Source organism: Oncorhynchus nerka, unplaced genomic scaffold, assembly GCF_034236695.1.
Source record: "Oncorhynchus nerka isolate Pitt River unplaced genomic scaffold, Oner_Uvic_2.0 unplaced_scaffold_3___fragment_2___debris, whole genome shotgun sequence".
In the NCBI taxonomy this organism is placed as follows: Eukaryota; Metazoa; Chordata; class Actinopteri; order Salmoniformes; family Salmonidae; genus Oncorhynchus; species Oncorhynchus nerka.
This window is the reverse complement of record NW_027040481.1, coordinates 365,268-382,739: the sequence shown is the minus strand read 5'-3', so window position 1 is coordinate 382,739 and position 17,472 is coordinate 365,268. Positions and strand designations below refer to the sequence as shown.

At 42.0% G+C, this 17,472-nt stretch overlaps 1 protein-coding gene across 2 annotated transcripts in view; it reads right to left on the bottom strand.

The window, feature by feature from the left end:
* Nucleotides 1-16,480, bottom strand: part of LOC115135929 (flotillin-2a-like) — a 38,523-nt gene extending 22,043 nt beyond the window's left edge. The window contains exon 1 of one of the 2 annotated variants that reach the window (XM_029671157.2): nucleotides 16,245-16,480. In XM_029671157.2, the coding sequence (XP_029527017.1) occupies nucleotides 16,245-16,293 (49 nt within the window). In that variant the 5' untranslated portion in view covers nucleotides 16,294-16,480. The remainder of the gene's footprint in view (nucleotides 1-16,244) is intronic. The other variant, XM_029671158.2, reaches the window with a different exon arrangement.
* Between the last annotated feature and the right edge of the window lie 992 nt (nucleotides 16,481-17,472).

Below are 17,472 nucleotides of genomic sequence, written 5' to 3'. Positions count from 1 at the left end.
GACTACAAAGGGAAACCCAAATGTGAGCTGCCCAATGACTTGAGCCTACCAGACGAGCTAAATGCCTTTTATGTTCGCTTCGAGGCAAACAACACTGAAGCATGCATGAGAGCACCAGCTGTTCTGGATGACTGTGTGATAACGCTCTCGGTAGCCGATGTGAGCAAGACCTTTAAACAGGTCAACATTCACAAAGCCGCGGGGCCAGACAGATTACCTGGACGTGTACTCAAAGCATGCACTGACCAACTGGCAAGTGTCTTCACTGTCATTTTCAATCTCTACCTGACCGAGTCTGTAATACCTACATGTTTCAAGCAGACCACCATAGTCCCTGTGCCAAAGGAAGCGAAGGTAACCTGGCTAAATGATTACCGCCCCGCAGCACTCACATCGGTAGCCACGACGTGCTTTCAAAGGCTGGTCATGGCTCACATCAACAGCATCCTGCCTGATACCCTAGACCCACTCCAATTCGCATACCGCCCCAACAGATCCACAGATAACCCAATCTCAATCGGACTCCACACTGCCCTTTACCTCCTTTTCATTGACTACAGCTCAGCGTTCAACACCATAGTGCCCACGAAGCTCATCACTAAGCTAAAGACCCTGGAACAAAACACCTCCCTCTGCAACTGGATCCTGGACTTCCTGACGGGCCGCCCCAAGGTGGTAAGGGTAGGCAACAACACTTCTGCCACGCTGATCCTCAACCCTGGGGCCCGTCAGGGGTGTGTACTTAGTCCCCTCCTGTACTCCCTGTTCACCCACGACTGCGTGGCCAAACACGACTCCAACACCATCATTAAGTTTGCTGACGACACAACAGTGGTAGGCCTGATCACCGACAACGATGAGACAGCCTACAGGGAGGAGGTCAGAGAACTGGCAGTGTGGTGCGAGGACAACACATCCTCTTCCTCAATGTGAGCAAGACAAAGGAGCTGATCGTAGACTACAGGAGAAGGCAGGCCCCCATTAACATTGACGGGGCAGGAGTGGAGCGGGTCGAGAGTTTCAAGTTCCTTGGTGTTCACATCACCAACAAACTATCATGGTCCAAATACACCAAGGCAGTCGTGAAGAGGGCATGACAAAACCTTTTCCCTCTCAGGAGACTGAAAAGATTTGGCATAGGTCCCCAGATCCTCCAAAGTTCTACAGCTGCACCATCGGGAGCATCCTGACACGTTGCATCACCGCCTGGTATGGCAACTGCACGGCATCTGACTGTAAGGCGCTACAGAGGGTAGTGCGAACAGCCCAGTACATCACTGGGGCCAAGCTTCCTGCCATCCAGGACCTATATAATAGGCGTGTCAGAGGAAAGTCCATAAAATTGTCAGAGACTCCAGTCACCCAAGTCATAGACTGTTTTCTCTGCTACCACACTGCAAGCAGTACCGGACCGCCATGTCTAGGACCAAAAGGCTCCTTAACAGCTTCTATCCCCAAGCCATAAGACTGCTGAACAATTAATAAAATGGCCACCGGACTATTTACACCCCCCCCCCCCACCCACCATTGGCTTTATACAGTGGGGCAAAAAAGTATTTAGTCAGCCACCAATTGTGCATGTTCTCCCACTTAAAAAGATGAGAGAGGCCTGTAATTTTCATCATAGGTACACTTCAACTATGAAAGACAAAATGAGATTTCTTTTCCCAGAAAATCACATTGTAGGATTTTTAATGAATTTATTTGCAAATTATGGTGGAAAATAATATTTGGTCAATAACAAAAGTTTATTATTTCCAGTGAGTCAGAAGTTTACATTCACTCAATTAGTATTTGGTAGCATTGCCTTAAAATTGTTTAACTAGGGTCAAACGTCTCTGGTAGCCTTCCACAAGCTTCCCAAAATAATTTGGGTGAATTTTGGCCCATTTCTCCGGACAGGGCTGGTGTAACTGAGTCAGTGTTGTAGGCCTCCTTGCTCGCACACACTTTTTCAGTTCTGCCCACAAATTTTCTATAGGTTTGAGGTCAGAGCTTTGTGATGGCCACTCCAATACCTTGACTTTGTTGTCCTTAAGCCATTTTGCCACAACTTTGGAAGTATGCTTGGGGTCATTGTCCATTTGGAAGAACCATTTTGCGACCAAGCTTTAACTTCCTGACTGATGTCTTGAGATCTTGCTTCAATATATCCATATAATTCTCCTACCTCATGATGCCATCCATTTTGTGAAGTGCACCAGTCCCTCCTGCAGCAAAGCACCCCCACAGCATTATGCTGCCACCCCCATGCTTCACGGTTGGGATGGTGTTCTTGGGCTTGCAAGCCTCCCCCTTTTTCTTCCAAACATAATGATGGTCATTATGGCCAAACAGTTCTATCAGACCAGAGGACATTTCTCCAAAAAGTACAATCTCTTTTATGGTGGTTTTGGAGCAGTGGCTTCGTCCTTGCTAAGCGGCCTTTCAGGTTATGTCAATATAGGACTTGTTTTACTGTGGATATAGATACTTTTGTATCTGTTTCCTCCAGCATCTTCACAAGGTCCTTTGCTGTTGTTCTGGGATTGATTTGCACTTTTCCCACCAAAGTACGTTCATCTCTAGGAGACAGAATGCGTCTCCTTCATGAGCGGTATGACGGCTGCGTGGTCCCATGGTGTTTATACTTGCGTACTATTGTTTGTACAGATGAATGTGGTACCTTCAGGAATTTGAAAATTGCTCCCAAGGATGGACCAGACTTGTGGAGGTCTACAATTTGTTTTCTGAGGTCTTGGCTGATTTCTTTTGATTTTCCCATGATGTCAAGCAAAGAGGCGCTGAGTTTGAACGTAGGCCTCGAAATACATCCACATGTACCCCTCCAATTGACTCAAATGATGTCAATTAGCCTATCAGAAGCTTCTAAAGACATTACATAATTTTAAGGAATTTTCCAAGCTGTTTAATAAAGGCACAGTCAACTTAGTGTATGTAAACCTCTGACCCACTGGAATTGTGATACAGTGAGTTATAAGTGAAATACTCTGTCTGTAAACAATTGTTGGAAAAATGACTTGCAAAGTAGATGTCCTAACCGACTTGCCAAAACTATTGTTTGTTGACAAGAAATGTGTGGAATGGTTGAAAAACGAGTTTTAATGACTCCAACCTAAGTGTATGTAAACTTCTGACTTCAACTGTATGTATGGTTTTGAAAAACGTTATAGTAGTGGTAGTGTCTGCAGTTGTAATGTGATGACTGGTTATAGTTGAAAAAGTAGGTGGATGAAAAGTTAGGATAGCCTGAACATATGAAAATTGGTTTGCTGTATCTCGCTTGAACGGTCAAGAATTACTGTTGGTTATTAGTTATAGTTCATAAAAGGGTTAAAGAATTTGATAGCCTGAATGTTTTAAAGTTGGTCTTGTAGCTTAATGGACCAAGGAGAGGGACCATTTTCAATTGCTACCTCTGTATTCCTATGGTTCTCATTCAAACCATGTTCATTTACGCACATTTTAAATGGTTACAGTAAAAAAAATGACAATATATAGTTTTCATTTTTTTCCGCAAGCAATCTACAGTGGCTTCGAAAGTATTCAACCCCGTTGCCATTTTTCCTGTTTTGTTGCCTTACAACCTGGAATTAAAATAGATTTTTATTTTGGGGGGGGGGGGGTTGTGCCATTTGATTTACACAACATGCCTATCACTTTGAAGATGCAACATATTTTTGTGTGTGTAACAAACAAGAAATAAGACAAAAAAACAGAAAACTTGAGCATGCATAACTATTCACCCCCCCAAAGTCAATACCTTGAAGAGCCACCTTTTACAGCAATTACAGGTGTACGTCTCTTGGGATATGTCTCTATAAGCTTGGCACATCAAGCCACTGGGATTTTTGCCCATTCTTCAAGGCAAAACTGCTCCAGCTCCTTCAAGTTGGATGGGTTCCGCTGCTGTACAGCAATCTTTAAGTCATACCACAGATTCTCAATTGGATTGAGGTCTGGGCTTTGACTAGGCCATTCCAAGACATTTAAATGTTTCCCCTTAAACCACTCAAGTGTTGCTTTAGCAGTATGCTTAGGGTCATTGTCCTGCTGGAAGATGAACCTCCTTCCCAGTCTCAAATCTCTGGAGTCTGACTTATTGGGAGACTGGTCAGAACGGCAGTTGTCCGGAAAAAGTTTGGAAAATGTGTTAATGCAGTTACTTAAATAACTGTATCCTTAGATCCGTAGTGGATATTTTTGTTTCCTTGCCAGATTTAAATAGTAGAGAAGTAGACAAAAATGTCATACCCTCTAACCTTTTGTCTAACTTGTTCGGAAAGTGGTCAAAAGTTGATGCTGTTACTTAAACAGCTGTAATGTTTGATTGGTACCAGATGATTCTGTTATAATTTCAGATTTGAATAGCAGAGAAGTAGAAGAAGATTTCTGTTGGAGACCCCTGGTTTACACGTTATAAAGTTTGAATGTCGTTTCTAGCTTAAACGGTATAAGAGGTGTTGTGTGAAGAAGAATAAGAATAAGTATGACGAAGATTTAAAGTTGGGAAGTCCTACCTAAATACAATTGCACCATTAACTAACCCTACACCTATATTCTACTATTGTTTTAAACACCCCATTCCACTACTTTGACCCTAACTGACAGCCTGGGAGGACAGGATTCTTTCATTCAACACAGCTTGTAAATCTTCTGCAGTAAAACCTTGTACACCCAAGTACTTCTCTGCAGCTGCCACCACAACGTCTATTTTCTTAGCACTGAATGCTAAGAAGCCAACCTTACTGAAGCACAAATTTGTATCACTCTGTACTGGCCTAGGCCTACCCTTGACTCATCATCCTCTACTCCCTTCACTGCCTCGGCAAATGAAACCTTCTGTTCTACTCTGACCCTGGCAACCTCAACCTGTATCTCGCACCGGGCACTTCTGATCCCCAGCAATATTGGCACCCCCACAATTGACACACAGTTTTTTCCACCGATACTACAAATTCCTTTGTGCCAAGCCCTCCTGCACACTTCTCACATCTCAGAATCTCCCTCCTTCACAACACGACCATAAGCTTGGCATCTGAAACACCTTAGTGGGTTTGGCACAAAAGCTCTCACGGGATAACTGACATATCCTAACATGAGTTTCAAAACTCAAAAGGACAGACAATGTCTTCTCAGTTTCACCACGCTTGCAACCGGCTGGCCAATAACCGTCATCCAAAATTCCATGACTGTCACAGCCTTAGTTTTAGGCCTTTATGTGTAAACACTTGTCTGTCACAACAAGCCTCCTGTAGACCACAAACTAAAACATTGTCTCTAAAAACTTCCCCTGACACTTTCACTTCAACAGTTGCTCCACATACAGAAGGCTACACCACCAACAAACCACAATTGATGGTGTTGGTGACATTTCTAGTACAGGAAAGTTAGCTCACACTCAAAACAGAAATACAGTTTTGGAAAACACAATTGTGGCAACATTTGGCAGTTATCAATGGGTCTTACTGGTACTAGTTGTCGACAGGGTGGGAAATGTACTTTTTGGTCCGCCAGCCATTGTAGCAGGTACAGTAGATTGAAAAAAATCTACCAGCCACTGACATTTTTTATCAGACAAAACATTTTTTTTCTCCATAATTATTCAAAAACTCACAACAAAATAACTAATGAACACGCTTTGTTTAAAAAACAATAAATGTATTACTAGTAAGAAGTAATGGGGTATATTGTGTAATTTCATTTTTGTTACCTGCATCTTTTAACCAATGTATGTTAAAATAAATCATTTAGATCCAATAATAAAAACAGTTCTACAACTGAACATCAAGAATCAACAAAGTTCCTGCCCTGTCACAAAATGCTGAGTGATAGAGCTGGGCTCTACGCTGACATTTTTTACAAGGAGTACGTAATGTTTTAAGAATAAATGTAGAAGCACACAAACAAATCTAGAAGAACAATGGCTAAAAGTTCACTAATAAACATGTTTGGGAGGGATCCATGCTCAATGAAGCACAATGATTAGGTGAGACAAAAATGTTCAGCTGGCCCTTTAAGGGACGGGCCATTACCGTGGTAACTCTATTGTCTGTGATGAGAAAAATCTCTGACTGCAACCTCTTCCTAGCAGCATACAGTTGCAGCAAACTCAAACTAACATTGAAAAACATAGCATGTGAACAAAACGATGTAACTGGCCAAGAAACACGAAGTACAAAGTCATACTTAGTAGCCTTTCTTGTCAATTCGATCAACTTCTACATGTGGGCTTCGGATAAAAACAAAACTGTTCCCAAATACTCTGTGTGACCACCCGCCACATGGCTGGTGAAATATACATTCCCGCCAATGACAAATATATATAAATATATACCCGCCAATATATAAACCCAATATATACCCGCCAATGACAAAATCGAATTTCCAACCCTGGTTGTCAGCTTCAAAGGCTATGATATGAGGTATTTTTAAATATGAAAAAACTAATAGGACAGCGCTCATATCTATGGAATTATTTGGCCATTTCTTTCATTGTTCAGAATCCATAGCTGCATTTCAGATGGAGCAAATTCATAATGTATTGCTATTTCATTACTTTAACAGAACGTTTCCTTAAAGTTCAAAAATGATTACATTTAATTAAATGTTTTACATTTTTGCTAGATGTGCAAAGCTTAGACATATCCCAAGAGATGTGCAGCTGTAACTGCTGCAAAAGGTGTCTCTACAAAGTATTGACTTGGGGGGGGTGAATAGTTATGCACGCTCAAGTTTTCTGTTTTTTTTGTCTTATTTCTCGTTTGTTTCACCAAAACTATTTTGCTATTTTGCATCTTCAAAGTGGTAGGCATGTTGTGTAAATGAAATGATACAACCCCCCCAAAAAATTCAATTTTAATTCCAGGTTGTAAGGCAACAAAATAGGAAAAATGCCAAGGGGGATAAATATTTTCGCAAGACACTGTATTTAAAGTCATGTTCTTAGAACATTAAGAAAAATGTTAATAAAAAAACAGACAACATTAGTAAAGTTCAAATAGTGTTCTAAGAATGTTTTTGAAAAACATTTACATTTACATTCTGTTCTCAGAGTCAACTAAATGTTCTATCCTCTATCTTGTTAAGTGTGTTAAGGTGTGATGGCCGCACACACTAGTTGCCCTCACCAGATCTTAATGAGAGTTTGTTTCCTTTGAAATGGGGTATTTTTGAATACACTCAAATCAACAGCTTTGTATGAGTTAAAAATAACACTGAATGCTAGCTCCATCCTGGTGGTGCAATGGACTAATGGATAGAGAACAGAATATCATAGGGTTGAATCTCACTGATGCTGTGCCACAAAAAAAAATGCTTGCATGATTAATGTCTAAGCAAATGAATGTGTTGCATCTGTGCTTGTAGTTCAAAACAGTTAAACATGCACTATGCAAAAATCTCTTTGCCAATCCCTGGTTGCTAAAATTCTAGTAGTTCACATAATTTTAGTTTGTGACAAAAAAAAAGCAAGTTTAGTGTAGAGAACAGTGGAGGCTCCTCAGAGGAGAAGGGGAGAACCATCCTCAGTGAATTTCATGAAAATAAAAGTAGTGAAACATTAAAAGTTATCCTTTCTAAATACATTCATGTCACCAAATAATTTATTAAAATAAACTGTTTTGCAATGAAGGTTTACAGTAGCCTCCACAGCGCTTTGTAGGGTAGCCTCCACTGGGAGGACAATGCAAAACCTAGGAGGCTCATGGTTCTCTTCCCCTTCCATAGACATACACAGTAATTATGAGGATGTCCTCCTTCTGGAGGATGTCCTCCAACCTATTAGAGCTCTTGCAGCATGAACTGACAAGTTGTCCACCCAATCAAGCTAGCGAATGTAGCTAGCTAGTTTAGCCTACTCAAACACCTGGCTCAAACAGAGAGGGATGCTATGTTAGCTAGCTGGCTGTGGGTATCCAAAACGGGAACTTTTCCAAGTCAAGGTAAGCTTTTGGTTTTATTAATTTATTGGCACCAGGCCCGCAGGTGTAACTGCTTGCTGACTACACTGTACTGCCTGATTGTAGCAGATTTACTAATGTGTTAATTCTAGTAGCTATGTTGAATATGACCTTAGCTAATAATGGTGATAACGATGTAGGCTGTGTGTAGCGGTTATGATATGGTGGTTTGGCTTGGAAAGATTCTTCGGCCTGGTCACAGACAGCTGATATGTTGTGCACTGAAGTCCACAAGCGAAGGGTAAAGGTGAGAGGAGGAGAGAGCGTAGATGTGAGAAGAAATTATAGCTACAATGATCAAAGTGATCATGCTGTTTGTATGTGGCTGTTATGAAACTGTGTTTCGTGTGATCAGGGATGTATTCATTCCGCCGAATCTGTTAAACTTTCTTAAACCGAAGCAAACGTAACGAAGATAAACATATCTGAATTTGTCCAATAGAAACTCCTGTTTAAAATTGTTGGACTAATGATTACACTCTAGATCAGCTAGATGCAAGCAAGAGTGCAAGGTAGTATTGAATGTGTCACTGTCACCTTGATTATTCAAATTTCTCTCGACCTGTGCACCTACGTTGTAAACTTTAATTCATAGGCTAGGTTGTAGCAATCTCATTATGGATACAGGGAAAATTCTAATAGTAGCCTAAACCTATTGTTACATTGAGCTGGGTGAATGGAATATGAATGACAGTCATCCAATATGCTGTAATAGAAATGCCATGATAAAAATATATAATCGTCCTCCCTCATCTTAAAATAGCACCGACTGCCACTGGTAAAGGATCATCGTGCCATCAAAACCGCTGTGAAATATATTTTCCCTAACGAAAAAGATTGTATTTTCAGCTGTTTGAAGCTGGTGTACACCAAAAGTAAAATATGCCAAAACAAAACATAAGGGAAGCATAGAAATAGCGGACAAAGAAAACAATCTACCAAATCTACTTGCTTTCAATGAGAATGACAGATCTATAAGTCACATTTCTACGTGAATTTGGTCAGGTAACCCAAAAAGTTACATACTGTAGCTTTAACCAAAACTAAGCTAGCAGTGTTATTAAAAGTCAATATATGAAACACTTTGACCTATAAAACAAAAATGAATAAAACTATTTGTGCTGATTTTTTTAAATCAAAATGAGGAAGCCAGGATTTATGGCTACAATGAGCACGTTTTGCAGAGCACAGCTTTTCGAAGCAGGGTTTGAAGCATGATACTGCAACTCTCAGCTCCTGCTCAATGTTTAGCTGGGACCTGTACTTGGTCTTCAGTGCAGCAACAGCAGAGAAGCCAGTCTCACAAAGATAAGATGTTGCAAAAGGAAGAAGAATGCCCATGGCCCTCTGCCCTAAGAGTGGATACTGCCTCTCTACACTCAGCCAGAATTCACTCAGTGTCTGTGATGTGAACCTCAGTCTCAATGTGGAGTCAGACGTCATATCAATGAACTGGTCCTCCTCTGCAGAGCTGAAACCAGTTGGAGTTGGTGCATTGAACAGATCTCTCACCCAGTCATATCAATGAACTGGTCCTCCTCTGCAGAGCTGAAACCAGTTGGAGTTGGTGCATTGAAAGGATCTCTCACCCAGTCATATCAATGAACTGGTCCTCCTCTGCAGAGCTGAAACCAGTTGGAGCTGGTGCATTGAAAGGATCTCTCACCCAGTCATATCAATGAACTGGTCCTCCTCTGCAGAGCTGAAACCAGTTGGAGCTGGTGCATTGAAAGGATCTCTCACCCAGTCATATCAGTGAACTGGTCCTCCTCTGCAGAGCTGAAACTAGTTGGAGCTGGTGCATTGAAAGGATCTCTCACCCAGTCATATTGGGAACTGTTTTCAGGGAAGTACTTTTTAAAGAATCCCATCAGTGATGAAATATGCTCCTTAATATATGGAATCACTGAGGTGGCATCATAGTCAGTAGTGTAAACAAATTCATGCAGGTTCTCGAATGAATCAGTATTTCCTTCATCAAGTCGCCTGCCCCACATTGCAAGCTTTCATGTGAAAGAGCTGATCCTGTCTGTGACCTGAGAGAGGTGTTTATCTTTCCCTTGAAGCTGTAGATTTAGTTCATTTAGTTCAGCTTTCCAAATATGTCACTCAGGTAGGCCAGTTTTGCCAGGAAGTTCTCATCACAAAAATGTTCTGCAAGGTCAAAACTCGGGACAAGACTTTTCCTCGGGACAGCCACCTTGCTTCACTGTGAAACAGCACAGCTTGATGTTCAGCTTCCATCTCCTCACAGATAGCAGAGAAGACTCTTGTTTTTGGTGGTCTGGTCTTTATAAAATTGACTACACCTACAACGTCAGTCATAACCTCACTTAATTCAGAGGAAAGGTGCCTTGATGCCAGTGCTTCTCTGTGTATAACACAGTGTGTCCACTCAGCATTAGGTGAGGCCTTCTTGATGAGTGCCCAAAGTCATTTTCTCATCCCTGCCATGGTCTCTGCACAATCACTGCAAACACCAATGCAGTTCTCTCACTTTAGCCCATTCTCAGTCAGGAAGCAGTCCAGCATTTTGAATAGCTCTTCAGCTGTGGCTCTGTCTCTGACATATTTACAAAAATGTAGATCCTCACACAGGGAGTTTGTCATGTCAAAACATACATAAGCGATAAACAAACAGTCTTTGTTGCTGTCAGTTGCTTCATCGAACTGTGAGGCAAAACATTTGTCTTTGAGTTTATCTACCAGCTGTTCTTTAAGATCGATAGTAATGTCATTTATACGTCTGGCGACAGTGTCATTGGACCGAGGGATAGTTTTTATAAAAATGTTGAATAAAAATAGAGTTTAAGTTACCTGTGATGAATGTTGAAAACAAAAACTGTAATTTCTATATGCAGGAAATCCTATTTTAATAATGGACATGTTAAGAATTGACTACCAAAGTGCGAGTCATAATTCCCATGACACCTAGCAAAATCTGAAAAGCGGTTCCTTCATTAATTTATTCCATAGGATATTCTTAGATTAACATAAAATAAGGTCTGCGTTTCGTGTAGGTTTACACTACCTTGCCAATTTTATAACGGTGTAGATATCCATAGGACAAGGTAACTCTGATCAATATTGGCTAAATACAAGCAAAGATTTTAAAAATTGTAGAGTGGATTTATGAAAATATTTTCACAAATGTTACCTTATCCTAGTGAGATTTACACAGGTATCAAAACGCAGAGGCGGTTTAAGCACGAAACACTGACCTTATTTGAAGTAGATCAAGACATTCTGTATGGAAGACATGAACGGTAAAATAACGAAGGAACCCCTTTCAAGTTCAGCCGCAAGTTATTACAGGAATTATCACGCGTCGACTATTTCTCTCTAAACCATATACCTTTGACTATTACGAGCCTGCTGCTGCCTACCACCCCTCAGTCAGACTGCTCTATCAAATATCAAATTATAGACTTAACTTGAATAAACACACAGAAATACAAGCCTTAGGTCAAATCCGGAAACTATCACCTCGAAAACAAAACATTTATTCCGTTCCGTATTTTATCTAACGGGTGACATCCATGAGTCTAAATATTCCTGTTACATTGCACAACCTTCAATGTTATGTCATAATTACGTAAAATTCTGGCAAATTAGTTTGCAATGAGCCAGGCGGCCCAAACTGTTGCATATACCCTGACTCTGTGTGCAATGAACGCAAGAGAAGTGACACAATTTCACCTGGTTAATGTTGCCTGCTAACCTGGATTTCTTTTAGCTAAAGATGCAGGTTTAAAAATATATACTTGTGTATTGATTTTAAGAAAGGCATTGATGGCGTTTATGGTTAAGTACACATTGGTGCAACGACAGTCGTTGATTGTTTTTTTATAAGATAAGTTTAATGCTAGCTAGCAACTTACCTTGGCTTACTACATTCGCGTAACAGGCGGGCTCCTCGTGAGGCAGGTGGTTAGAGTGTTGGACTAGTTAACTGTAAGGTTGCAAGATTGGATCCCCCGATCTGACAATGTAAAAATCTGTCGTTCTGCCCCTGAACGAGGCAGTTAACCCACCGTTCCTAGGGCATCATTGAAAATAAGAATGTGTTCTTAACTGACTTGCCTAGTTAAATAAAGATTAAATAAAGGTGTAAAATATATATATATATATTTTGAAATCGGCGCCCAAAAATACTGATTTCCGATTGTTATGAAAACTTGAGATCGGACCTAATTAATCGGCCATTCCGATTAATTGGTCGACCTCTAATTAGGATGAGCAATGTCGGAGTATATACACATGAAATTAGTAAAACCGTATGTAAACATTATTAAAGTGACCAGTGATTCCATGTCTATGTACATAAGGCAGTCTCTAAGGTGCAGGGTTGAGAAACCGGGTGGTAGCCGGCTAGTGACAGTGACTACGTTCGGGGCAGGGTACTGGGTGGAGGCCGGCTATTGAAGGCTATCTAACAGTCAAATGGCCTTGAGATAGAAGCTGTTTTTCAGTCTCGGGCCCAGCTTTGATGCACCTGTACTGACCTCGCCTTCTGGATGATAGAGGGGTGAACAGGCAGTGGCTCGGTGGTTGTTGTCCTTGATGATCTTTTTGGCCTTCCTGTGACATCAGGTGGTGTAGGTGTCCTGGAGGGCAGGTAGTTTGCCCCCGGTAATGCGTTATGCAGACCTCACTACCCTCTGGAGAGCCTTACGGTTGTGGGCGGAGCAGTTGCCGTACCAGGTCATGATACAGCCTGACAGGATGCTCTCGATTGTGCATCTGTAAAATTGTGAGTGTTTTCAGTGACACGCCAAATATCTTCAGCCACCTGAGGTTGAAGAGGCGCTGTTACGCCTTCTTCACCACGCTGTCTGTGTGGGTGGACAATTTCAGTTTGTCCGTGATGTGTACACAGAGGAACTTAAAACTTTACACCTTCTCCACTACTGTCCCGTCGATGTGGATAGGGGGGTGCTCCCTCTGCTGTTTCCTGAAGTCCACGATCATCTCCTTTGTTTTGTTGATGTTGAGTGTGAGGTTATTTTCCTGACACCACACTCCGAGGGCCCTCACCAGCTCCTCGAAGGCCGTCTCGTCATTGTTGGTAATCAAGCCTACCACTGTAGTGTCGTCTGCAAACTTGATGATTGAGTTGGAGGCGTGCATGGCCATGTAGTCATGGGTGAACAGGGAGTACAGGAGAGGGCTGAGAACGCACCCTTGTGGGGCCCCAGTGTTGAGGATCAGCGGGGTGGAGATGTTGTTTCCTACCCTCACCACCTGGGGGCAGCCCGTCAGAGAGTCCAGGACCCAGATGCACAGGGCGGGGTCGAGACCCAGGTTCTTGAGATTAATGACGAGTTTGGAGGGTACTATGGTGTTAAATGCTGAGCTGTAATCGATGAACAGCATTCTTACATAGGTATTCCTCTTGTCCGTATGGGTTAGGGCAGTGTGATTGCGTCATCTGTGGGCCTATTGGAGTGGGTCTAGGTAAGGTGGAGGTAGGGTGGAGGTTATGCGGCTAGGGATGCCCCCTGGGCCGGCAGCCTTGCGAGGTTTAACACGTTTAAATGTTTTACTCATATTGGCTGCGGTGAAGGAGAGCCCGCAGGTTTTGGTAGCGGGCCGTGTCAATGGCACTGTATTGTCCTCAAAGCCAGCAAAGAAGTTGTTTAGTTTGTCTGGGAGCAAGACGTCGGTGTCCGCGACGGGCTGGTTATCTTTTTGTAATCCGGGATTGACTGTAGACCCTGCCACATACGTCTCGTGTCTGAGCCGTTGAATTGCGACTCTACTTTGTCTCTATACTGACGCTTAGCTTGTTTGATTGCCTTGCGGAGGGATTAGCTACACTGTTTGTATTTGGTCATGTTTCTTGACATGAAAAAAAAGCAGTGGTTAAATGCAGTGATTTGCGCTTTCAGTTTTGAGCGAATGCTGCCATCAATCCATGGTTTCTGGTTGGGGAAGGTTTTAATAATCACCGTGGGTACAACATCACCGATGCACTTGCTAATAAACTCGCTCACCGAATCAGCGTATATATCAATGTGGTTGTCTGAGGCTATTTGGAACATATCCCAGTCCACGTGATCGAAGCAATCTTGAAGCGTGGAATCAGATTGGTCGGACCAGCGTTGAACAGACCTGAGCACGGGCGTTTCCTGTTTTAGTTTCTGTCTATAGGCTGGGAGCAACAAAATTGAGTCGTGGTCAGATTTGCCGAAAGGAGGGAGAGGGAGGGCTTTGTATGCGTCGCGGAAGTTAGAGTAGCAATGATCCAGAATGCTGTCAGCCCGGGTCGCGCATTCGATATGCTGATAAAATTTAGGGAGCCTTGTTTTCAGATTAGCTTTGTTAAAATCCCCAGCTACAATAAATGCAGCCTCAGGATGTGGTTTCCAGTTTACATAGAGTCCAATGAAGTTCTTTCAGGGCCGTCGAGGTGTCTGCCGTGATTAGATTATAATCACTGCTGATTATAATCTAAGAGAATTCTCTTGGTAGATAATGCGGTCAGCATTTGATCATAAGGATTTCTAGGTCAGGTGAACAAAAGGACTTGTGTTCCTGTATGTTGTTATGATCACACCACGACTCGTTAATCATAAGGCATACACCCCCGCCCTTCTTCTTACCAGAGAGATGTTTGTTTATGTCGGCGCAATGCGTGAAGAATTCGGGTGGGCCACGTATCCCGAGTGAGCCATGTTTCCGTGAAACAGAGAATGTTACAATCTCTGACGTCTCTCTGAAAGGCAACCTTTGCTCGAATTTCATCTACCTTGTTGTCAAGAGACTGGACATTGGCGAGTAGTATACTCGTGAGCGATGTGCCGGTCTACAGAGCCTGACCAGAAGAACGCTCCGTTTGCCACTTCTGCGGCGCCGTTGTTTTGGGTCGCCTACTAGGATCCGATCCATTGTCTATCCTTGAAATAGCCTAATGGAAATGGCATTGTAATCTTTCTAGGCATACACACAACAAAATGTGGCAACATGGCTTCCATTTAATTGCCGTTATCCAGTCATGCGGCTACAGATCAGGGTCTGTAAAGACTGAGAGGGGGGGTGTCGATAAGGTTACATAATCAGGATATCATTTTTGAATTTATAATTTCTTATCGTTTTGATAATTTCTCAATATTATGTTTGCGGTAGTTGCCTGTATCTACACCAAAACCCCAGTATTTTTCCTTCATAGCTTATCTTCTTTTTTAAAAAAGGGTGCCAATTTGTTTTCAGCACTTTTATTTCCATGACTGATCAAAATCAAAAGTTGTTTTCTCATGGCTCTCTCTTGTCCCTCTGCAGAAGACATATGGTGAGTAATATGTTTGGAACATCGAATCGCAATAAAATCACAGTATCGAATAGCAATACATATAGAATGTGAGAATCGTGATACAAGTATCAGCACCTAAGTATCGTGATAATATCCTATTGTGAAGTCCCTGGCAATACACAGCTCTAGTTTCCAGACCTTAAAATACCTAACGCTACATCTGTAATGTCTCTAACTCAACTCATACAGATGAGATAGCCTTGAGCATATTAGGCATACTTCCACAAATTCCATTGGCTTGTTCAGGTTTCACATGTCACGCAACCTCTCTCCCATACTGTCACTCAGCAAATAGAAGGCTACAGTATATGATAGACTAGCTATATCTTTACGACAGTTATTACAACCTATTAATAACTGATTAATATGTCCTTGTTTTTTATATCCTATGTTAGTTATAATACGTTTAGAGTTGTATTTATAGGTATTTCATGGGTAATACTCCATTAGTTGCTATCACTGAGGCTATAACATACCAGGCCACATTTCATCTGTATTATGCAATCTGGCCTGACATTTTTATTAATTTATGGGCCTGCCATACGGTAATATGCATCCACCCACTCTCATACTCCCTTCCCTCGCGACTCGGAGACTGTTATTCATAATCACAACGTTCCTATTTCCCAAACTAGAAAATCACATCAATGACTTGGTTGAACACGATCCCTTATTCATATCAGCATACATGCGATGTAACGTTGTGTTGTTGACAATCATATGGTGGTTAGGAGAAGTGTGGCATATTGAAATCATCACAAAAAACGTTAGCTAGAAGCCAAAATAAAATATAGCCAACGATCGAAAGCCAGAGCAGCATCTGAATTCGTAGCTAATGACAAAATGAGGTTATCCATTGTGAATAACGCTGCAATGTCATTGGCATGGTGTAAATAAGAGGTAAAAGTAGTTAACTAACGTTAAATTAGAATTCCCAAAGTTGAAGATGAATGTAATTTAACGTTACGTACCTGAAACCACAAGGGCCTCATTTGGTCCAACTGTGTGGCAATTACCCATGTTATTTAAAAACACGGATCCCAAACCAAGTGCCTATGTCGCCTACAAATCTGTTGCAACACAACCGATAATAAAAACCCGATGTAATAGACCGATTTCTCTCGTCTTCGAACCCGTTCACCGCCCCGCCCCTATCATTAAGAGAAAAGAGGTCCCCCGGGATTTCATAAAATGGAGATTTCACCTCGGCAGACCTCAATACAAGAGGGGTCTAGCTGCGACGTCATCTCACACAGCAGTCATCCCCCAGGGTCTCTATGCTGCCATCTACTGATATGACATCTCTCAGTGCGTTGCAGAATGACAATCCAAAGATTTGTATAATTAAACCAAGATAGACCACAGCCTGTCGTTTCAAATTGAATCAAATGAGTCATAGTGGGCAGAACAAGCAAGGAGGTGGGCAGAACCGAGGCGCACTGTAGGCCTAGTGCGTGGTGCCGGAAGTGGTGGTACCGGGCTGAGGACACGCACCTCAGGCTGACCAATTTTAGTCTCATCTGACCAGAGTACCTTCTTCCATATTTTTGTGGAGTCTCCCATATGTATTTTGGCGAACACCAAACATGTTTTCTTATTTTTTTTCTTTAAGCAATAGCTTTTATTCTGGCCACTCTTCCATACCAGCTCTGTGGAGTGATTGGCTTAAAGTGGTCCTATGGACTCCAATCTCCGCTGTGGAGCTTTTCAGCTCCTTCAGGGTTATCTTTGGTCTCTTTGTTGCCTCTATGATTAATGCCCTCCTTGCCTGGTCTGTGAGTTTTGGTCGGCGGCCCTCTCTTGACAGGTTTGTTGTGGGGCCATATTCTTTCCATTTTTGAAAATTGGATTTAATGGTGTTCTGTGGGATGTTCAAAGTTTCTGATATTTTTTAATAACCCAACCCTGATCTGTACTTCTTCACAACTTTGTCCCTGACCTGTTTGGAGAGCTCCTTGGTTTTCATGGTGTCGCTTTATTGGTGGTGCCCCTTGCTTAGTGGTGTTGCAGACTCTGGGACCTTTCAGAACAGGTGTATATATACTGAGATCATGTGACAGACCATGCAACACTTAAATTGCACACAGGTGGACTTTATTTAACGAATTATGTGACTTCTGAACGAAATTGGTTGCACCAGATCTTATTTAGGGCCTTCATAGCAAAGAAGGTGAATACTTTTCTGTTTTTGTTTTTTTT